Below are 23,279 nucleotides of genomic sequence, written 5' to 3'. Positions count from 1 at the left end.
TTCTCTTCAGCACGATACTCATGGTGGCCTTGTACGTCAGTATCTTCGTCATCCTCGCCAACGTCCTCTTCATCTGTGCCATCTACTCCTGTGTCCAGGTGAGACCTCGAAACTGTTGTGTTGCGATTATACTTCTGGCCGACTCCAGCAGCTTTTAAAGCTGATGTTGGGACATATTTTGGTGATGACTGAGGACGAGAGGATACAGTCGAATCCAGCAGCTTTTAAAGCTGATGTTTGGACATATTTTGGTGATGACTGAGGACGAGAGGATACAGTCGACTCCAGCAGCTTTTAAAGCTGATGTTTGAACATATCTTTTTGATGACTGAGGACGAGAGGATACAGTCGACTCCAGCAGCCTTTAAAGCTGATGTTGGGACATATTTCGGTGATGACTGAGGACGAGAGGATACGGTCGACTCCAGCAGCTTTTAAAGCTGATGTTTGGACATATTTTGGTGATGACTGAGGACGAGAGGATACAGTCGAATCCAGCAGCTTTTAAAGCTGATGTTTGGACATATTTTGGTGATGACTGAGGACGAGAGGATACAGTCGAATCCAGCAGCTTTTAAAGCTGATGTTTGGACATATTTTGGTGATGACTGAGGACGAGAGGATACAGTTGACTCCAGCAGCTTTTAAAGCTGATGTTTGAACATATCTTTTTGATGACTGAGGATGAGAGGATTCAGTCACTCCAGCAGCTTTTAAAGCAAAGTCAAGTACTCAACAATACTACAAATATATACTTGTTACTACAGTATCAGGATCAGATTCATGCCAACACACAGTCCTAAAGACAAGTTTACTTATGCTTTATCTTCACTCCAATATAGTTACACTGAAATATCGCAGTATATTTTTACGATATTGTGTCAATATTTAACAGCACTGAATAGATTTTAATAAACATTTTTACCATCCATTATTTTCATCATTATTTTATCATTTTAATTTCAATAAAGTGTGATATAGAATAAAATAATAAATATAATATAATATAAAAATATTGTTTTACTTTTAATTACAGTGCAATATGTCCTCCACAGCTAAAGGAACAATGAAATCCCATCAATGACTAAGGACAAGAGGATACAGTCAAGTCAAGCAGCTTTAAAATATTTAGTTATACAATGGTTTTTGGCTTTAAGAACACATTAAAATAGGTCATATTTCTTTAATGGTATATATTTCAATAACGTTTTTAAATTAAAATTAACATGCAAATATTCACTACATTTGTTCCTTTTTGTGTTGCAATTAAACCTCCGACCGCTAGATGGCAGCAGTCATTACGTATCCTTCGCAACTTCAGTAACAATGAAATCCTGCGATGACTGAGGACGAGAGGATACGGTCAACTCCAGCAGCTTTTAAAGCTGATGTTTTGACATATTTTGGTTTCAAAACAAATGAAAGCAGTTACGACTTCGTCAAGAGTCATGTGGTCTGTAAATACTGCAACACCAGAGTCAGGTACTCGACAATACTGCAGTATCGTATTGTTGCACCTGTATTGTGATACGTATCGTATCATCAGAGTCATCCGAGTCTTCTTCCCCAGATGTTCCCAGCTGCCTTACAGACTCTGTCCAAGAAGATCGTCCAGTCTCGAGCCACCAGCACGGCGGTGTGCGTCCTCACCGTCCTGCTCCTCTTCACCTCCTCCTTCGCCAACATGGTGAGCGTTAACTCGTCCGCACAACACCCTCTCCTCACGCTCCTCGCTCCTCCTCCAGTTCTCCTGCAGCAGGACGGACGTTCAGGACTGCGTCGCCGCCCAGACCAACGCCTCCTCCGTCACCCTCTGCCTGCTCCACAACCTGACCCGGACCTCGGTCGACGGTCTGACCCTGTGCCGGGACCAGGACCAGCCCTGCCACTTCCCAGAGGTGGGTGTTTTTTTTGCGATGACATCACGGGGGCGAGGTCAGGACGCCCGGTGTGTGACCTTTTGGTTCCTCTCTCTGGCAGTACTTCAGCTACAGCGTGCTGCTGACCCTGCTGGTCTGCGCCGTCTTCCTGCACGTCAGCAGCATCAGCAAGCTGGTCCTGATGCTGCTGGTCCAGCTCGCCTTCCTGCTGCTGGTGGAGGTTCCTTACGCCACGCTGTTCGACAACGCCGACGTGCTGGTCACCGCCAACACCTTGTGAGTGTCCACGTCCTGTGATAGCGATTCCTTTTTTTAATTCCTCTTCGATCCTTCCAGGAATGTCTCGCCCGTCAATGAATCTCTGCGACAGTAAGTGTTTCAAGTTCTGGACCATAGTTCCCGGTCTGACCACTGTGTGTCTCCTACAGGTTTGGGTTCAACGAAACGACAGCAGAATGGTACGAAGACTTGTTTCTACTCTTGTTTTAATGTGTGGTTTTGTCACCAACAAAAGTGTTTTTTTAATAGATTACATTTTTATTTATTTCTTACGTGTGTGTTTTTGGCGCAATGACGCTGACATTTTATTCACTAGTGCGTTTATTTCGTTTAGTGCGTTGTGAAGAACACTACTGCGCCCCCTGGTGGACGTTTTGATAACCTGCTCAGTTCACTTTTTCATTTTTAATTCTCATCCTTCGTTGTTTCTCTTTGGAAGTTAATGTTAAAACTTACTATATTAATATGTTTTAATCATTGTTTTTGATTGAATAATTTAATCTTTATTTTGAAAGGTTGAGTTTGTTTTTAATCAGGTTGGATTTGTTTTGTTTTTTTAAATAATATAATTTAAAAAATCGAATATTTTCTAAATGAATGCCCTTTTTTTTGGTAGAGTTTGATATTGTAATGACAATAATTACATTTAATTACCTTATTTGGCCTTTTGCAGTTCAATTTAAAACACTGGTATATTTACTTTTAAAAGGCTGCGAATACTGACAAAAATAACACGTTTTTTGTTTGTATTATTTACACATATAGTTTGATAATTTATTTAAGGCATTTCTTTCTTAATTTAATTATAAAATGTCGGTATAATAGTGTCAACATTTTCATATTGAACTTAAAAGGCAACACATTGAAAAAGAAAAATGGAAATTCAGAAAATCTATTTTTGAATTGTCAGAATTTTAAATTAAACTCTATGTGTAAAAGAAAATAATTAAAGAAAATATTCTATTATTTAAATGTTATTATTGTTGAAAAATAATTTGAATTATTTAATTAAATCGTCCAAAAAAACTAAATGCTTAAAAAAAATTGCTTCAACATTTGAAATAAATTAAACAATTCAATATTCTGATGATTAACTTCCATAGTTCTCTCCACAAAAATGTTCCTTATCTCTCCTCAGTCCAGAAGATGTGACCAAAGTGTACCTGAAGGTCATGACCCCCGTCATCCTCACGGTCTTCGTCCTGGCGCTGTACCTGCACGGCCAGCAGGTGGAGTCCACGGCGAGGCTGGACTTTCTCTGGAAGCTGCAGGTACAGTCTTTAAAGAACAATCCAATCTTCTTCCAGGAGTAAGTCAACCGTCCTCTGCTCCCCCTGCAGGCCACGGACGAGAAGGAGGACATGGAGGAGCTGCAGGCCTACAACCGGCGCCTGCTCCACAACATCCTGCCCAAAGACGTGGCGGCGCACTTCCTGCAGCGCGAGCGCCGCAACGACGAGCTCTTCTACCAGTCGTGCGAGTGCGTCGCCGTCATGTTCGCCTCCATCAGCAACTTCTCAGAGTTCTACGTGGAGCTGGAGGCCAACAACGAGGGCGTGGAGTGTCTGAGGCTCCTCAACGAGATCATCGCCGACTTCGACGAGGTGGGGCTTAAAGTTCGTGATTCCCTTATGTGGCCCTCGTGAGGTCAAAGATCATGTAGAAACTAACCATTTTATTTTGTATTTCTATTATTCATTACTAGTCCCTAAATATAAGTATAGGGTTCTTAGTTTAGGATTTTTTTTGGAGTATTCTTTTGTCCTTTGAAAATATGTTAATATTATAAATATATATATATATAAATATAAATAAAATATTTGAGGGGATAAGTGATTTTATAACAGATAAATGTACAATAAAATGCTATATTTTGCATATTTAGCTTGACTTTATTACTTTATTTTATACTTTTCGCTACTTTATTTTTCCTTCGTGGCCCCTCACAGCTCAAATGTGGCCCCTCCAGGGATTTTATTGACCATCACTGTTGTATATACAGATGGCATTTAGACTTTATTTTTATTGTCATTGCACAGAAAACACAGCAGCGAAACAGGCAACAAAATTTCGTTGTTTGGCAACCGTTAAAAAAAAAAAAACACAGCAGAGTGAAAGTATATATGAAATTATAAATATGAATAAGTTAAAAATAGTGCAATATAATGTAAACAGAAGAAATAAATAACGTTTTAAATATTGCATAGAATTAATGTATATAAAAGTATAAATATGAATAAGTTCAAAATAGTGCAATATAATGTAAACAGAATAAATAAATAACGTTTTAAATATTGCATAGAATTAATGTATATAAAAGTATAAATATGAATAAGTTCAAAATAGTGCAATATAATGTAAACAGAATAAATAAATAACGTTTTAAATATTGCATAGAATTAATGTATATAAAAGTATAAATATGAATATGTTAAAAATAGTGCAATATGTTATAAATAGAATAAATACATATTTTCAATACATATATTATATATATATATATATATTTAAATACATGTTTTCAATACATATATTATATATATATATATATATATATACAGTCTATATATATATATGTATTTACTTTGAGTGTGGAAAATTGGGGGGAAACACCTGTGAAAAAAATAGTTGTGGTTTTTTTTATCAATAAACGTCAACTCACCCCCTCTCTGTGAACTCAGTTAACACAAGTCGCTCTTGACTCACCTTTTAAAAAGTTGCCTCCCGTGGACTAGATCATCAGCGAGGAGCGGTTCCGTCAGCTGGAGAAGATCAAGACCATCGGCTCCACCTACATGGCCGCCTCGGGCCTCAACAACTGCACGTACGACAGGGAGGGTCGCTCGCACATCCTGGCGCTGGCCGACTACGCCATGAGGCTCCGCGAGCAGATGAAGTACATCAACGAGCACTCCTTCAACAACTTCCAGATGAAGATCGGTCGGTGCCAAAAAAAATGGGGTTTAGTAACCAAGGGAACCGTGTGGTAAAACGAGTCTTTCTTGTCTTCAGGACTCAACATGGGCCCTGTGGTCGCCGGAGTCATCGGGGCCAGGAAGCCTCAGTACGACATCTGGGGGAACACGGTGAACGTGGCCAGTCGGATGGACAGCACCGGGATGCCCAACTGCATCCAGGTCAGTGCCAACGAACGGGAATATGGACTAATATTGACTTTTAATTCATGTTTTTATTCAATAGTTAATGGTCGGCAGAACATAACAGTCCTGCTGGTCTGGACTCACACAACTATTCACATTGTTCACGGCCAGAAATCACCGGCTTTTCAAGTCTATTATTAAACTGTGATTCTGGCTCCAACAGATGCAAAGACGTTTGTAAAAGCTCCAGATCAACCTCGTGGGCTCGCTTTTATTTCTACTCTTCTTTGTCTTCTGGACACTTAGAGCGACGATTTATCCGACAGAACATGACAATATTCACTTGGATTGAGTTACTTCTATAGAAATAACAGTTTCTACAATCAACCTTTTTGATTAAAAAATGAAAATGTAGTTGTTTTTTTAATTAAAGCACAGAATTACCTGTAAGTTCTACAAACATCCAAACATTGAAACACTTTATTTCAATTGTAATTAATAAACAAGTTAATAAAGTGTATGCAGCTAATTTAAGTAAAACTATTTTTTTTTAAATTTAAATAATGCCATCTGTTGTTCATTTGAACTACTACTATAGATGAAAAAATACCTTTTGGCAATCATTGTTTTAATTAAAAATAATAATAATAATTGTAGTTGCTGTCTTTGTATTTAAAAAAAAGAACAGAAAGGGACAGAATTTAGAAGAAAATTTACACACAGATGTGACATTGGGATGATTTATTTCTTTTTTAAATTATTGGTCGAGTATAAAAAGTTTTAAATCGCCAGTAAGACAAAAAAAAATCAAAATGAAGCTCTATGTTGTTAATTTCATGTTACTACTACTTAAAAAATATATATATTATTGTTATCTTTTTTAATTAAAAGGGAAGGCACAATGTTTCTATAATTTAAAAGTGGAATGATTAAAAAAAACACAGATTAATAGTCAAATAAATAAATGTTAACGTGAATTAAAGTTTAAATCCCAGTTCGACTGAAACGGGGGAAAGTCTGCCCTCTGCTGTTCATTTCATGTAACTGCTATAGATAAAAACGAAAAATTGAATTTTAATTTACTTTTACTGGTTTAAAAAGATAGTTAAATAAGTAATTTGTCTACAAACTAAAATGGAAACATCTTAAATGGTTTTATAAAAGCATTTTTTGTTTTATTGTGTTGATGAAAGTGAATCCTTCAACTCACATGTCCCTGATGACTCCCTCTCTCTCTCAGGTGACCACGGACTTGTACCACGTGCTGGTCAACAAGGGGTACCAGCTGGACTGCCGGGGCGTGGTCAAGGTGAAGGGGAAGGGCGAGATGACCACCTACTTCCTCACCAGCGGCCCCGGCGACACCTGAAGAAGACACACGAGAGTCACACACACACACACACACCCGATAAAAAACAAACCCTGATGCCTTATCGTAGCTGCTTTTGTTCACGAGCAATAGTTCCTCATCCGAGTCTATTTATTTCATACAGAAGACGTTACGAAATCAAATATGCAAGGAAGTCAAACACGACCAAAGATGTTGAAGACGACGACGACTGACCCTGAGTCACACACACAGATAAAACACACTCGTGACGCGAGTGTGTGTAATCTCTTGATTGTGAGTCTTTGTGTGTCTGCTTTTGTTCCGGTTGCAGGACGAGGCGGTTGGTCGTTATCACGAGGGGGACTAGAAAAAAAAAATGTTTTTACACTTTTTGTGACGACATGCTGACGTTTTTTCCCCCCTTTCAAAACTTTTCACTGTGACATTTTTACAATGAAGCTGTTTTTTTTGTTTGTTTTATCTGCCGAGTCATGTTTTATATGATTCTCCAGGGGGGGGGGCGTCAAACGTTTGATAAAGATGACCACTTTGACTCCGACTCTTCTTCTTCTACAAACAAAAAAAGGAAGTCGTTGGTTCCAGTTTTATCTAATGGATCTGAAATTACTTTCCCTAGTTGGACCCGACGACAGCGGGTGTCACGCGTCAATCATCGGGCGCCAATCAAGACTCCCCTGCCATGACAGTAACACGAGAGACGCCGGCGTCTCCTCTTCCCCAGAATCCATCAGGGTCTGGTTTCCTCGCCCGGAGAGAGTATTTAATTGCCCGGGTGTGAATTATGAATGTGGAGTTCGGGTAACAGCCGTGTTCCCCTCACAACTCTCCGTGTTGAACATTAATTAAGCTGAATAAATTCCTGCTAATCCCCGGTGAAAACGTTACGGCGAACACGCTCGGGTGCGAAGAGGAAACACGGCGAGGATAAATAATGGACGCGGGTCAAGAGTGAGCGAAAACTATTTGTGTTGCTGTCGAGTCGTAAACCTCTGAGTTAATAACACACTTGTGTGTTTTAATAACGTAAATCATTTATTAAACAAACGTTAAGATGGTTAAATATTTTTATAAATACTCCAATACAATTCACTTTGCCTGTGTTAATTATTTATAATATTCTTTTATGCTGGGAGAGATAAAATGATCCAATAAACTATATTTTTACCTGATAGAAGCATTTTAAATTCCATTCTATTGTTAGTGACATATTTAAAAAAAAAAGGAAATAGTTCCATTTTACTAACTAATTTATTTTAAATGTTAAAATAATACATCTATTTATTTAAAACAAATGTTTTTTAACAGCTCTATATAGTAGTTTTGATGGTGAAAAATAAGCTTTTTTAAAACTTAAATTGAAGTAAATTACTTTAGATTCACGTTTATCTTATTTTCTATGCTTTCAAATAGGTTTTGTGGAGATAAAATGATCCAATAAACTATATTTTTACCTGATAGAAGCATTTTTAAATTCTATTTCATTGTTGGTGACATATTTAAAAAAATAAATAAAAAGGAAATAGTTCCATTTTACTAACTTATTTCCTTTAAATGTTAAAACAATACATCTATTTATTAAAAAAAAAAGTTTTTTAACAGCTCTATATAGTAGTTTTGATGGTGGAAAATAAGCTTTTTTAAAACTCCACATTGAAGTAAATTAGTTTAGATTCACATTTATCTTATTTTCAATGCTTTCAAAAAATGTTTCGTGGAGATAAAATGATCCAATAAACTATATTTTAAGGTAATTTGTGGAAGAATTATAAAAACAATTCTATTGTTGGTGACAAAGCAAACTTAAAAAAAGTTGTTTTTTTTGCAGACCAATTTCTAATAAACCAATATGTTTGTTTGTTTTTTACTTTTAAACAGCTCTATATAGTAGTTTTTATGGTTGAAAATGGGTTTTTTTTAAAAAAAAGCAAATAACTTAATATTCACATGTGTAGTTTCTTAATAATATTTTATATTCTTAAATAACTGTTTTATAGAGATAAAATGATCCAATAAACTATAGTACGTTATTTCAAAATAAATCCATTGCAATTCAATAAATAAAACGCTTTTTTTTCGGACCAATTACTATTAAACGTTAGAATAATAAACACAAACGTTTTTAAAGTAGTTTTACGGTTGAAAAGAATCTTTTTTAAAAAATAAATGTTCAGCTGTTGACACTATTTTCACGTTTTCTACTTTTCCATATCATTCGATATCATTTGACTTTCTTATCAAACTCTATCTTTCTGATAAAGTTGTTTTTGTCGTCATTGTTCGAGATTTAAAAAACACGTTTCGTCTCTCACTCGAAGTCACTGCGGTCGCTTGGCGCTCATCCGGTCGGTGACGTCATCAAATGTCACCTGCTCCAGAAAAGTGAAGTGACGCAAACGCGACAAGTTTCACTCTCGACTTTCAAATTCAGGAAACAAGTCTCCGCGCGTGAGCACTCGTTTAGAATTATAGTAAATAAAAAAGCGTATTTTATTAAACACTTTAAAAAGTTTCTTTCATGGCGAGGATGCTCGACAGTTTCTCGGTGAGTTTTATTCATTCAATCTTCTTTATTTACGCTTTGTTTTTTTAAAAAAAAGAATCAGAATCTGATGGTTTCCGCTTCCGCTTTGGAAGTCTGGGACAAAAAAATCGTGTCAGGTTTTTCTCGATTGACAGGCTTTAAAAAAAATCAGTTCTCGGTCACGACTCACTTCCTCTCTTCCCTCAACGAACTGGACCGACGAGTTCGACAGGTGTGTGAGGAGGAGGAGGATGAGGAGGGCATTCTGGGTAATTTACCTGGAAGCAACTTTTTAACTCGAAATCATCTATTTTTATACGATATTTTAAATGAGAATGGAGTAAAAATAGTGGTGGATATGCTAGCAAGCTACGTGTTTACTTCTTTGATTTAATAATAAATCAGGAACTAATATTGAACATTTTTCACTAAATTTAAGTGAGTTTTTTTTATCTGAAGGGACCGGTGTCGCCTTCACATCTCAAGTGTGTGTGTGTATATATGTGTGTGCGTGTGTATATGTGTGTGTGTGAGACTGTGCGTGTGTATATGTGTGTGTGTGTGTGTCTGTGCGTGTGTCTGTGTGTGTGTGTGTGTGTGTATATGCGTGTGTGTCTGTGCGTGTTTATGTGTGTGTGTGACTGTGCGTGTGTATATATGTGTGTGTGTCTGTGTGTGTGTGCATGTGCATGTACGCGTATGTGTGTGTGTGCGTGTGTATATGTGTGTGTGTGTCTGTGCGTGTGTATATGTGTGTGTGTCTGTGCGTGTGTATACGTGTGTGTGTGTGTGTGTGTGTGTGTGCGTGTGTGTGCATGTGCATGTACGCGCGTGTGTGTGTGTATATGCGTGTGTGTCTGTGCGTGTATATGTGTGTGTGTGTGTCTGTGCGTGTGTATGTGTGTGTGTGACTGTGCGTGTGTATATGTGTGTGTGTGTCTGTGCGTGTGTATATGTGTGTGTGTGTCTGTGCGTGTGTGTGTGTGTCTGTGTGTGTGTGCATGTACGCGTATGTGTGTGTGCGTGTGTATATGTGTGTGTGTGTCTGTGCGTGTGTATATGTGTGTGTGTCTGTGCGTGTGTATACGTGTGTGTGTAACAACAACCTGTTGAATGAGTAATGAAGGTGAATTAATGATGCCCAAGTAAGAGTGAGTCTCTCCAGACGGACGACCATCACCAGCGGACGCTCCACCGCTTCACTCATTAACCAGCGTGGGAGTCTCCGCCTCCCTCCCTCCTCCCTCCCTCCCCCCTTTCCAAGCCGCCACGTGGGAGGACGGCGGCAGGTGAAGTCAGGTGTGTGAGGCGTGTTTGTTCACCCAGGATTTGTTGGAGGCGAGGCCGAGCGGCTGCAGGTGCGATGACACGGCGACCGGTTTGAAAGGACATCCTGGAGCTGAACCTGATTTATCCTAGACATGCTACGAGGGCTCCTCCGCCGCCGGGTGTCCCCGCTCAAGCTGGCCGTCCTCGGCGGGACCCTCTTCATGGCGGTGCTGGTGGTCCTCCAGTGGGACGTGGGCTCCTCCACCGCCGGCGGGGACCCCTGGTTCCGGGACCTGGTGGACAAGAAGGACAAGGTGCTGGTGATCGTCCGGGACGCCGTCAACAACATCGGGTTCCAGATCAGGGCGCCGGAGCCGCCGGGGGTCAAGGAGCCGCCCGAGGAGGACGCCAACTGCCCCTCGGGGTTCTACATCAGGGCCGAGCTGAAGCCTCACCTGGAGAGACCCCCGCAGGACCCCGCCGCCCCGGGGGCCGACGGTAACGGCTTCACCAAGGACAAGCTGAGCCCGGCGGAGGAGAAGGAGAAGGAGGAAGGCATGACTCGACACTGCTTCAACCAGTTCGCCAGCGACCGGATCTCGTTGAGCCGGAGTCTGGGCGAGGACACGCGACCCCCCGAGTGAGTCCTGGACGTCTCGTCCGCCTCGATGTACTTGAAATAAACAACAGTTTCTTAGAAACGTTGGATAGTAACGAGAAATGTTTGGAGTCAAAGTGAGAGATGGAGGTCAAGATAAGGAAATACTTCCTTTTTTTCATCAAAAATAACGTTTAAAATTCAAATTTATTTATTTTTTTGTTGATAAAAAGAAGAATAATCTGCTAGAATTGTAGTTGAAGCTCAAGGAAGTGATTAAAGAGTAACAAGAGGGTCAATAGTAAGCAATGAAAAAGGCGGATATAATATAAGTAAGTAAGTCATTTTTATTTGCATAGCGCTTTTCCGGACCAGGGTCACAAAGCGCTTAAACAATCAAAACAATATTCAATAAAGTATATACTTTAAAGGTCAAGATAAAACTGATAACACAACAGGAGTTCTAGAAAATCAAATATTTATATAATATTCAGCAGAGGAACGACTTGAACTTTAATTCCGACAGGTTCGAGTGTTTTTTGTAACTTATATCCGTAAAAATCATCTTCCAAAGTCCAAACACATCCTGGAGAAATGATCATAAATGAATCCTGGCGTGTTAATGGTTAACTGGACATATCAGGAACTAGGTGTTTCCTGTGTGACTTTGGCACTGACCTCATTTTTATTATTTTTTAAACGACCAGGTGTGTGGAGAGAAAGTTCCGCCGCTGTCCGCCGCTGCCGACCACCAGCGTCATCATCGTGTTCCACAACGAGGCCTGGTCCACGCTGCTCAGGACGGTCTACAGCGTCCTGCACACGTCCCCGGCCGCCCTGCTGAAGGAGATCATCCTGGTGGACGACGCCAGTACTGCGGGTGAGGGGAAAACCGTCAATCAATACTCAAATAATCGTTGAGCGTATTGCCATGATTGTCATTTCAAATGCTTAAAAAGGTATCGAATTATGAAGTGGATGTGGCGATAATATCAAAAGGATGACAGCTGCTTGGCAGAGGTCTGCGCACTTCGATTGCTTCTCTAGTTTATTTAAATTTAAGAGAAATATATCCAGCATTTAGTGGTTTATTTATATTTTTTTGTGTAAATTGAAGACATAAAGGATGACAGCTGCTTGGCAGAGGTCTGCGCCCTTCGATTGCTTCTCTAGTTTATTTAAATTTAAGAGAAATATGTCCAGCATTTAGTGGTTTATTTTTTTTATATTTTTGTGTAAATCGCAGATCTAAGGAAGACAGCTGCTTGGCAGAGGTCTGCGCCCTTCGATTGCTTCTCTAGTTTATTTAAATTTAAGAGAAGTATATCTAGCATTTAGTGGTTTATTTTGTTAAATTATTTTTGTGTGAATTGCAGATAAATATTGAGGGTGTTTCAATACTTCTGTAGTAAAGTTCCCTTGATTTAAAAATAGATCCGTCGTCACGAGCGCATGTTTCTCATAGTTTACGCGTCACTTCATTGGATTGTTGTCTTATCTTTTCATTCATTGATTCACAAGAAGCAACTGTGGCTCCGCAGAGAACCTGAAGAAGCAGCTGGACGTCTTCGTGCAGCAGCTGAAGATCGTGCGAGTGGTCCGGCAGCTGGAGAGGAAAGGTCTCATCACCGCCAGACTCCTGGGAGCCAGTGTCGCCACCGGGGAGGTGCTGACCTTCCTGGACGCTCACTGTAAGAACACACTCTTGGGGTCACACCTGGGTAGGGAAGGTGGGAGTGAGGTGAAGGTGAGACGTCGAGGAGGCGAGGGAAGGAGACGAGGGAACGAGCAAGAAACACAGGTGAGGTTAGTGAGGGAGGAAAGGACGTAAGGAGGTGAGGTTAGTGAGGGAGGAAAGGACATAAGGAAGTTAGGGTAGTGAGTGAGGAAAGGACATAAGGAGGCGAGGTTAGTGAGTGAGGAAAGGACATAAGGAGGCGAGGGTAGTGAGGGAGCAAAGGACATAAGGAAGTTAGGATAGTGAGTGAGGAAAGGACATAAGGTAGTTAGGGTAGTGAGTGAGGAAAGGGCATAAGGAAGTGAGGTTAGTGAGTGAGGAAAGGACATGAGGAGGCAAGGTAAATGAGTGAGGAAAGGACATAAGGTTAGTGAGTGAGGAAAGGACATAAGGAGGTGAGTGAGGAAAGGACATAAGGAGGTGAGTGAGGAAAGGACATAAGGTTAGTGAGTGAGGAAAGGACATAAGGAGGTGAGTGAGGAAAGGACATAAGGAGGTGAGTGAGGAAAGGACATAAGGTTAGTGAGTGAGGAAAGGACATAAGGAGGTGAGTGAGGAAAGGACATAAGGTTAGTGAGTGAGGAAAGGACATAAGGAGGCGAGGTAAATAAGTGAGGAAAGGACATAAGGTTAGTGAGTGAGGAAAGGACATAAGGAGGTGAGTGAGGAAAGGACATAAGGTTAGTGAGTGAGGATAGGACATAAGGTAAGTGAGTGAGGAAAGGACATAAGGAGATAAGGTTAGTGAGTGAGGAGATGAGATGAGGAACCTACAGATAAGGTTCTACAGGAGATGCTCAAGGAACGTTCAGACGTTAAAAAACCTTCTCCGTGTCCAGGCGAGTGTTTCCACGACTGGCTGGAGCCGCTGTTGTCTCGCATCGTGGAGGAGCCGACGGCCGTGGTGAGCCCGGAGATCACCAGCATCGACCTCAACAACTTCCACTTCAACAAGCCGTCGGCGTCCAGCCGCGCCTCCAACCGCGGGAACTTCGACTGGGCGCTGACCTTCGGCTGGGAGGCCATCCCCGCCAACGCCGCCGCCAAGCGCAAGGACGAGACCTTCCCCATCAAGTGAGTCCTTCTTAAACCTGATGGTGTTTTATTTTGAAAAACTCACGTCTCTCTTCCTCGCCAGAACGCCCGCCTTCGCCGGCGGCCTCTTCTCCATCTCCAAGAAGTACTTCGAGCACATCGGGACGTACGACGACAAGATGGAGATCTGGGGCGGCGAGAACGTGGAGATGTCCTTCAGGGTCAGTCGGTCACCTCCGTCGTCTACACCTCCGGGGTCTGACCCCCCTTATTATTCTCTCGCTCAGGTGTGGCAGTGCGGGGGTCAGCTGGAGATCATCCCCTGCTCCGTGGTGGGTCACGTGTTCCGGACCAAGAGCCCGCACACCTTCCCCAAGGGCACGGAGGTCATCACCCGCAACCAGGTGCGCCTGGCCGAGGTCTGGATGGACGACTACAAGGAGATCTTCTACCGACGCAACAAGAACGCTGCAGAAATGGCTAAAAATGTTAGTGTGGAGAGCAAACGTTTAAATGATGGCGCCCCAAAAAACTCGTTGTTTTTTTACTCGCAGAAAAACTTCGGCGACATCTCGGAGCGTTGGAAGCTCAGGGAGAACCTGCACTGCAAGAACTTCTCCTGGTTACTCAACACCGTGTACCCCGAGATGTTCATCCCGGACCTGGTCCCCGTCAAGTTTGGAGCAGTGAGTGTTTGTTTTTTTTTCTGAGTTCACTGAGAGGGAGTGAGACGGCCAGAGTTAAAGAGCGTTCATTGAATTATGAAGTGAGTGTGAAGGTGATTTTTCACAGGTACACACCTCCAGACAAACATCCGCACACAAAGACACACCCGAGAAAAGTCAAACTTCCATACATCACAAGGAACACACACTTTCACCTATAAACACACACGTGTGTGTGTGTGTGTGTGTGTGGCGAAATGGACACACCCAGGGAGCCGTCACACACTGCTAACGCACACATGTCACGCTACTGAACACACACACCTTTAATAAACTGATGACAATATTTGTGTGTGTTTTTGTGTTACAGTTGAGGAACTCAGGATCACAAACCTGTCTGGACGTCGGAGAGAAGAACGAAGGCGGCAAACCAGTCATCATGTACCAGTGTCACAACATGGGAGGAAACCAGGTCCGTTTCTATAGAAACAACACAAACACACACTAATGCATAGTGAAACAACACACTGCAAACTCACACTAAAAATACCTACAGAAAAAACACAATATAGACGCACACGCAAACACCTACTGAAACAACACAATATAAACATGCACTAAAATATACGTAAACAACACAATGCAAACACATTCAAATACAAACTAAAATGACACAATATGAACCCACACTAAAAATACCTACTGAAACAAAATAGACGCACATCAAAATACCTACTTAAATAACACAGTATAAACACACACTAATGCATAGTGAAACGACAATTCAAACACACACTAATGCATAGTGAAACAACACAATGCAAACACACACTAAAATACCTACTGAAACAACACAATACAGACACACTAAAATACCTACTGAAACAACACAATGCAAACACACACTAAAAATACCTACTGAAACAACACAATACAGACACACACTAAAATACCTACTGAAACAACACAATATAAACACACGCTGAAAAACATACCTAAACAACACAATACAAACACACACTAATACATAGTGAAACAACACAATGCAAACACAAATGAAGACAAACTGAAATGACACAATATAAACCCACACTAAAATACCTACTGAAACCACACAAATACTAATATACATACTGAAACAACAATAAAAACACACATTAAAATAGAAACTGGAACAACACAATGCAAACACACACTTAAATACCCACTGAAACAAGAACATATTAAATACAATAATACAAACTTAAACAACACATGAAAAAACTGAAACGACACAATGAAAACACATTAAAATCTAACTGAAAACACAATATATACCAAAACTAAAGTATATATACTGCAACGACACAATACAAACACACACTAAAATACCTACTGAAACAAAACCATACAAACACAAACTAATATATGTACTGTACTGGAACAACACATTACAAACACACACACTAACATACATACTGGTACAAGTCAAAACCTCATGGAAGTAAAAACTGAAACACAATACAAAACACCCAAATAAATACTGAAAAAACACACTATAAATGCACACACACACTAAATAACACAAAGCCACTCTCTAATACAACCGTTTGTATCTTTCTCAGTATTTCGAGTACTCGTCTCAGAACGAGCTGCGTCACAACATCGCGAAGGAACTTTGTCTCAACGCAGCAGCTCCGGGCGAGAAGGTCTCGCTGGAGGTCTGCGCGAGGAAAGGTCGAGGAACCAGCGTCGGTCTGACCCAGGAGTGGATCCTCAGCGAGGTCAGTGTGGACCGGCTCAGTATCACCACCATATATCTATATATATATATATATAAACAATAGTCGTCACGTTGTGTAACTTTCAGGAGAACCTGGTGAAGAACCCGAAGACTGGATGGTGTCTACAGCTCCGAGGGAGTCAGATCCTCATCGACCACTGCAACGCCGCCGACCTGTACCAGCACTGGACCTTCAGCTGATCCTCTTCAGGGTCAATTTTTATATCTATTTATACTCGGGAGAGACTACGTCGGGTGTTTGGGGAGCTGGACTCTGGACGGGGGCGCGGCTGCATTTATGATTCTCTGGACGATCGTGTCGTGAGTTTTTGTCTCGCAGTCAATTCAGCTCAAATATTTTTTAATAAAGGTCTTTGTGTTGGATAAATTATTTTGTATTATATTTTTGTTTTGAAATAATGTATTGATTTATTTTATTTTTGTTGACATAAGTGGGTTTGACAGAAAAATAATAAAGTGACCCAATTAAAAAAAATAAAAGACTCTTGTCCCGGAAATATGTTGTTAATAAAGTTAATATTTCATCTGGTGTCGTCAGTCATTTTGAAGGTTCCAGAGGTCGTGGTGACGAGCGAGAGGTTTGTTCAGGGAGTGTCTGTGGAGCAAACATTCCTGACTCCGGTCTCACCTGCTGACGCTCAATGGTCCCGAAAACTTGTTGTCAAACCCGGTATTGTGAGGCGAAGGTGCGCAGGTGTTGTGTTGTCTATGTATAAACACACGTCACTCTCGCCCGCGGGGGGGAAGTTCTACTCACAGCCGCAAGAGGGCGCGCGCACACCTGTGGTATCAACGGAGACTTTTTATTCGTCGAAAATGTCGTTTTTTTAAATTAGAAATTGAACATGAAAGCTTTTGTCTTGAAAAACAATATTCTGAAATAAATAAATGTTTTTTAAGAGTTAACTTTCCATGTCAAGAAATTCGCTTAGCGGTGTGACGTCATCAACAATCGCACATAAGACGTTCCGCAAATGACAGGTTTGTTTACATCCTTTAGCCTTTTTGTAAAGATATATATTTTTGAAAAATAATTTGGTATCACAGTTGTATCACCTTACTTTGTAAAAACAGTCAAGCAAACGTTCGTGTGTATTGTTGTCAGTACATCGTTTTTTTTAGTGCAGATATGTTTACTTAAATAACTAGCAAAACACAAATCCAACAACACACAAACATTAAAAATAAAAAAAAAGACACAAATACGTGAAATAAAAATTCTATTGTAAACTTGTGTACACGTACACGATAATATACACATGAAACAACACAATGCAAACCCATAGTACAATACAAACTGAAACAACACAATTCAAACACACACTAAAATACAAACTGACACAACACAATACAAAGCACGCTAAAATAAATAATTCTAATAAAATATATATATACAATAGCACAATGAAAACATACAGGAACACAAGCACACACTAAAATACATAATCTAAACAACGCAATACAAACACAGGCTACAATAAAAACTGAAACCACACACTAAAATAGATACAGAAAAAACAATACAATCACACACTGAAACACACAATGAAACAACACAGAACAAGCCTATAGACTAAAATACAAACTGAAACAACACAATACAAGACATGCTAACGTAAATAAAGAAAACAATACACTATACAGAAACACAATGAAAACATACAGGAACAACACAAACACACACTAAAATACACAAAATGAAACAACACGATACAAGCCTAGACTAAAATACAAACTGAAACAACACAATAAAATACATAATGAAAAAACAGTACTAACACACTGAAATGCAACTGAAACAACACAATATAAACACAGACTGACACAACACAAAGAAATACACACTGAAACCACACAATACAAAAACACTGAAAAACATACAGAAACAAAACAAACCCACATTAAAAACTCAAACGACACAAAAAAAGAAACACTAAAATACAAACTAAAACAACACAATCAAAGATACACAAAAAAAAACACTGAAATAAAATAATAAAACAATAATACAAACTCAAACGACACAAAAAACGATAAACAAAAAAATACATACTTAAAGACACACAATAAAAACACAAACTTGAAAATGTACGGAAACAATACAAATGCTGAAATATAAACCCCAAAAGAAACTACTGAAATACAAACACACTGAAAAATATATTGACACAACAAACCACACTGAAACATTAACACAAATTACACTCATACTTTAGCTGCCAAAAACAAAACGTAATTGCTGACACCACAAATGACTACACAAATACAATAAATGTTACAATATTACAATACACACCACTAAGTAGACTCCAGTAATAAACACACACACCTACACAAACAAGGCACCTGCAATCAAACAAAAGCACCACTACACTACATTCCAGCACACATCCCTACACAACACACTAAAACGTCGACACATTCCAGAGTGAAAGAATTCAATGAGTCATTTTTTGTGTTGTATCTGTCTACACAATGTTCTCGATGTGTATAAAGGTCAGAGTGCAGCGAGTCCTTGAAGGTTGTAACACATGATCGATCCGATTACACACTATTGTCACAGAGCAAGTTTCAACACACCCTCGACGGGCGGGGGGGCGGGTCGTCTGCTGATCGCCCTGCAGGGAGGGAGGCAGTGACGTGTGAGTCGGCCCCGACAGACGTGTGAGTCTCGGCCCCGACAGACGTGTGCGACCATGGAAGCCGCCAGTCGCTCCGAGGTGTTCGTGCAGCTCCGCAAGGAACTTTATGGCGAGCAGAAGTCGGTCCGGTCCAACGTGTTCATCGTCCTGGGAGCTTCTGTGAGTACAAAGTTCACCGACCGGGGGGGGGGGTATCTTATCGCGGGGTCCTGCAGAGAACGTTGATAGAAGCTGCAGCAGATGTTGCTCTTCGAGGAGACATTCCTGCAGGAACACGTTCATGCCGTCTTCATCATCGTGACTGTGCACTGGAGCTCCGGTTTCAGGCGGGGATTAGGTGACTTGAATTAACCTGCTGCTGCTCTGACCCCCCACAGGGGGATCTGGCCCGGAAGAAGATCTACCCCACCTTGTGGTGAGTCTCAGGTCTTTGGGTTCTGGTTTAAAGACGAGTGAGTGAATCCCAGGGTTGTGTCTTCAGGCTGCTCTTCAAAGATGGTCTCCTTCCAGACGACACCTACTTTGTGGGGTTCGCTCGCTCCAAGTTGACGGTGGACGAGGTCCTGCGAGCGAGTCGCCCTCACATGAAGGTGTGGACCTTCCTCGCTTCGTCTATGAAGTAGTCCTGACTTCTTTTCTCCAGGTGGGCAAGGATGACGAGGAGACGCTGGCGGCCTTCGTGGGCAGGAACTCGTACCTGAGCGGCGGCTACGACGACGGCGACAGCTTCCGAGAACTCCACCGGCGCCTGACGTCTCTGCCGGGGGGGGCCAACGCCAACCGGCTCTTCTACCTGGCGCTGCCCCCCACCGTGTACCAGAGCGTCAGCACCAACATCCGGGCGCACTGCACCAGCCCGGGGTCAGAGGTCGCGGCGAGGCCAAAAGGGAAGTCCCCGGCGTAACCGGTTGTCGTCTGTTGCAGGGGTTGGAACCGAGTCATCGTGGAGAAACCGTTCGGTCGAGACCTGCAGAGTTCGCAGGAGCTGTCGGTCCACCTGTCGTCCCTGTTCGCCGAGGACCAGATCTACCGCATAGACCACTACCTCGGGAAAGAGATGGTCCAGAACCTCATGGTGCTCAGGTCAGTGTGGAGGTGCCAGTTTGTTGCTAAGTAAGTGAGAACTAATAAAGTTATATAAAATTAATAATTAATATTCCCTCTTATCTTCCATTTTATTAGCAAGTTATGCAACTACTAAGATATGTTTTACTACACACTGATTTCAATCATCATCAGTCATAATAAAAGTAATTATCGTGTATACTGACCTCTATAGGCCAAGAGAGGTATTAATAAAAATGTATTTGAAAAGTTGATATTTTATGGAGATAGATTAGTTTCTTTAATTTTAAATTGCTTTAATCAGATAAAAGTTACTTCATTAAAAATATATATTTTCAATTAAATGATATTAAATTGAATAAGTGAACAGTCAAAAATAGTTGATTTATTTCAAATTTAGAAAATATTTCTTCTATTAAAAAAAGGTTTTCAATCAGAAATAAGTTGCTTCAACCAAAACATTTTCAGTACAAATAAAATGTTGTTTGAATTAAAGAAATACTTTTACGATCTAAAGAAAAATGTGCTTTAATTAAAAAAATATAATTAAATGAGGACAAGTTACTTCTATGACAAAGACGATTTCTAAAGTTCTTACAATTAAACAAATGTTTAAATAAAAATAAATATTTATATATTTTCAATCAAAAAATATTTTCAAATTTATAAAATATACTTCTATGCAAAAAAAAAGCTTTTAATCAAACATAATTTTCTTCAACCTAAAAAAAATATTTTAAATATATAAAAGTTGTTTGAAATAAATCAAATAAAAATATATTTATTAGAAATTAGTTTATATACAAAAATAATGTTTAAATCAATTATATATTTTATATTAAAATAAAGTTCAATCAAAGAAGATGTTTTGAATAAAAAGAAAAACTATATTTTCAAATACAGTTTTTTAAAATTTAAACATGTTTGATACTAACGGGGAGAAAATAAAGTCCAAAGAGTAAAAGTATCGGTGGCTCAGGTTTGGGAACCGTATATTCGGGCCCACATGGAACCGGACCAGCGTGGCCTCTGTGGTCTTGACCTTCAAGGAGCCGTTCGGGACTCAAGGTCGAGGCGGTTACTTCGATAACTTCGGCATCATTCGGTGAGTCTCACTTCTGTCGCCGAAAATCCTTAAAACTCATCTATTTTTTGTTTTAATTCCCAGCGACGTCATGCAGAACCATCTCCTGCAAATGCTGTGCCTGGTTGCCATGGAGAAACCTCCGTCCACCAGCCCTGATGACGTCAGAGACGAGAAGGTCTGAACAAATAAACTTTGGTTTATTTCCGCGAATGATTCACGAGTGTTTCTGCAGGTGAAGGTGTTGAAGTGCGTCTCTCCGGTGACCCTGTCTGACGTGGTTCTGGGTCAGTATGTGGGCAACCCCGAGGGGGAGGGGGACGCCCGGCAGGGCTACTTGGAGGACCCCACGGTACCCAACGACTCCTGCACCCCAACCTTTGCCACAGTGGTGCTGTACGTGCAGAACGAACGATGGGACGGTGAGTGTGGCGACCTCTGGTGACCATTTTACTGAATTACATATACGACCGTATATTAGGAGAAAATGTCACTTTAAAAGTTTTTATCGTCAAAATCTTTGGGTTGGTGACGAAAATCAATAAAACTAAATAAAAATGTAAAATATGTAATTTTTAGATTCTGAAAATAGTGCTTTAGAAGTATATGAATGTCTTCAGGATATTTAATGTTGAAAGTTAGATTAAAAAATATATATATATAATTTAAATTAATTACAACACAAAATATATATATATATATATATATAAAATTGAAACATTTTAATATTTTCAAAATGAATAATTTTAACAGATTAATATAATTCCAATAATTCAGAAATAGATTTTTTAAAGTCAATATTTTCTCATTTGTAGCCTTTTAAATTAAATATGAAATGATGGCATTGTTTTACACACACAAAAAATGAAATATACAAATTTAAAAATATTCACACATTTATTTTTGATGTATTAAATTAAGATAATCAAGTCTATGTGTAGAAAAATATTTCATTTTGAAAATGTTCAACAAATTCAACCTTTCAAAATACAAATTATTGAGTCAAATTATTTAAAAAACAAATACGTTTAAATTCAACCATTCAATATTCTGATGGCACCGATATACAATAAATAAATATTCAATAACGTTTGTTAACTTTTAACGTTTTAAATAAAATGTTTATAAAATGACATGCATTTCCCACCCTTGTTAAAATATTGAAAAAAGATGAAAACTATCATATTTTCAACCATAAAAGAACCAAAACATCAGTTTTTTAACCTGACTCTCTGCACCAGGTGTTCCCTTCATACTTCGATGCGGGAAAGCGCTGAACGAGCGGAAGGCCGAGGTGCGCCTGCAGTTCACGGACGTGCCGGGCGACATCTTCGGGGGTCGCTGCCAGAGGAACGAGCTGGTGGTGAGAGTTCAGCCGGACGAGGCCATCTACCTGAAGATGATGACCAAGAGGCCCGGGGTTCACTTCAGCCCGGAGGAGACGGAGCTGGACCTGACCTACAAGAGCAGATACAAGGTTCTCTACTCCACTCGCTCGTAACTATGGTGACGGTTGACCTAACAACCTGGTCTCCTCCGCCAGAACGTGACTCTTCCGGACGCCTACGAGCGACTCATTCTGGACGTCTTCTGTGGGAATCAGATGCATTTTGTTCGCAGGTACTCGATTAGAGTCAAGAATTTATTCAATAAGAGAGTTTTTTGGGTCATTGTGGAGCTGCTATCATCTACTAAACCTCTGAGATCATTTGATTGACAGCGATGAGCTGCGCGAGGCCTGGAGGATCTTCACGCCGCTGCTGCACCAGATCGAGGGCGAGAAGACGCGTCCGATCCCCTACACCTACGGCAGGTAAAACCAGCTTTCAAAGTGAAAAAATGTGACACTTTCCCAACGAGGGAAATTCACTTTAATTCAAGAAATAATTGTAAAAAACACATTTTCTCCAGTGAAATAATTTCCAGTTTTCTTGACGTCTTTCTTGTGTTTAGTCGAGGTCCGCCCGAGGCGGACGAGCTGGTGAAGAAAGTGGGGTTCCGCTACGAGGGGAAATACAAGTGGGTGAAGCCCCACATGTTATGATGAAGATCATCGTCACACTCGGCTGCACTCTCTTCACCTCCAAATCTGCTCTGGGATCGATTGTTCATGTCTAATGACCGTCTCAATAAAATTGAGATGAATCTGAATCAGCAGAAGCTCTTTTCTGCAACACAGTGGACCAAAATAAAGCTTTTGTTTTACCAAGTTTCACTAGTTTGAAGGTTTATTTTTTGTGTACACTCGTTTTATTTTGACACGCTGGA

The 23,279-nt window shown here is 40.3% G+C and overlaps 3 protein-coding genes across 4 annotated transcripts in view; all 3 read left to right on the top strand.

Moving 5' to 3' along the window:
- LOC148059403 (adenylate cyclase type 6-like) overlaps positions 1–7,143 on the top strand; it is a 32,988-nt gene extending 25,845 nt beyond the window's left edge. The window contains exons 13-23 of the mRNA XM_087782027.1: positions 11–98; positions 1,571–1,687; positions 1,746–1,898; positions 1,981–2,156; positions 2,217–2,249; positions 2,309–2,338; positions 3,298–3,430; positions 3,500–3,763; positions 4,895–5,099; positions 5,172–5,296; positions 6,501–7,143. Coding sequence (XP_087638153.1) covers positions 11–98; positions 1,571–1,687; positions 1,746–1,898; positions 1,981–2,156; positions 2,217–2,249; positions 2,309–2,338; positions 3,298–3,430; positions 3,500–3,763; positions 4,895–5,099; positions 5,172–5,296; positions 6,501–6,629 — 1,453 coding nt within the window. The 3' untranslated portion in view covers positions 6,630–7,143. The remainder of the gene's footprint in view (positions 1–10; positions 99–1,570; positions 1,688–1,745; positions 1,899–1,980; positions 2,157–2,216; positions 2,250–2,308; positions 2,339–3,297; positions 3,431–3,499; positions 3,764–4,894; positions 5,100–5,171; positions 5,297–6,500) is intronic.
- A 1,879-nt stretch (positions 7,144–9,022) lies between these two features.
- On the top strand, positions 9,023–16,717 carry galnt6 (UDP-N-acetyl-alpha-D-galactosamine:polypeptide N-acetylgalactosaminyltransferase 6 (GalNAc-T6)). 2 transcript variants are annotated; one of them, XM_087782031.1, is made up of 12 exons: positions 9,023–9,153; positions 10,298–10,490; positions 10,552–11,041; positions 11,707–11,879; positions 12,541–12,690; positions 13,577–13,811; positions 13,876–13,993; positions 14,060–14,260; positions 14,327–14,458; positions 14,808–14,909; positions 16,042–16,200; positions 16,287–16,717. In XM_087782031.1, exons 3-12 carry the CDS (start codon positions 10,554–10,556, stop codon positions 16,398–16,400), a joined length of 1,872 nt encoding a protein of 623 aa, XP_087638157.1. In that variant the 5' UTR covers positions 9,023–9,153; positions 10,298–10,490; positions 10,552–10,553; the 3' UTR covers positions 16,401–16,717. The 2 variants fall into 2 exon arrangements, with proteins under 2 accessions (XP_087638157.1, XP_087638155.1); XM_087782029.1 differs by having other exon boundaries at positions 10,298–11,041.
- Positions 16,718–18,890: 2,173 nt separating this feature from the next.
- Positions 18,891–23,221, top strand: LOC148059401 (glucose-6-phosphate 1-dehydrogenase-like). Its single transcript, XM_087781028.1, has 12 exons — positions 18,891–19,021; positions 19,240–19,277; positions 19,344–19,452; positions 19,506–19,723; positions 19,787–19,945; positions 20,907–21,032; positions 21,096–21,189; positions 21,247–21,433; positions 22,253–22,488; positions 22,555–22,631; positions 22,732–22,824; positions 22,965–23,221. Exons 1-12 carry the CDS (start codon positions 18,917–18,919, stop codon positions 23,053–23,055), a joined length of 1,533 nt encoding a protein of 510 aa, XP_087637154.1. The 5' UTR covers positions 18,891–18,916; the 3' UTR covers positions 23,056–23,221.
- Positions 23,222–23,279: the final 58 nt, after the last annotated feature.

Source organism: Callionymus lyra, chromosome 19 (genome assembly GCF_982586985.1).
Source record: "Callionymus lyra chromosome 19, fCalLyr1.hap1.1, whole genome shotgun sequence".
NCBI lineage: Eukaryota > Metazoa > Chordata > Actinopteri > Syngnathiformes > Callionymidae > Callionymus > Callionymus lyra.
Note: the sequence above shows the minus strand (reverse complement) of the source record. Positions and strands in the feature narration are given on the sequence as shown.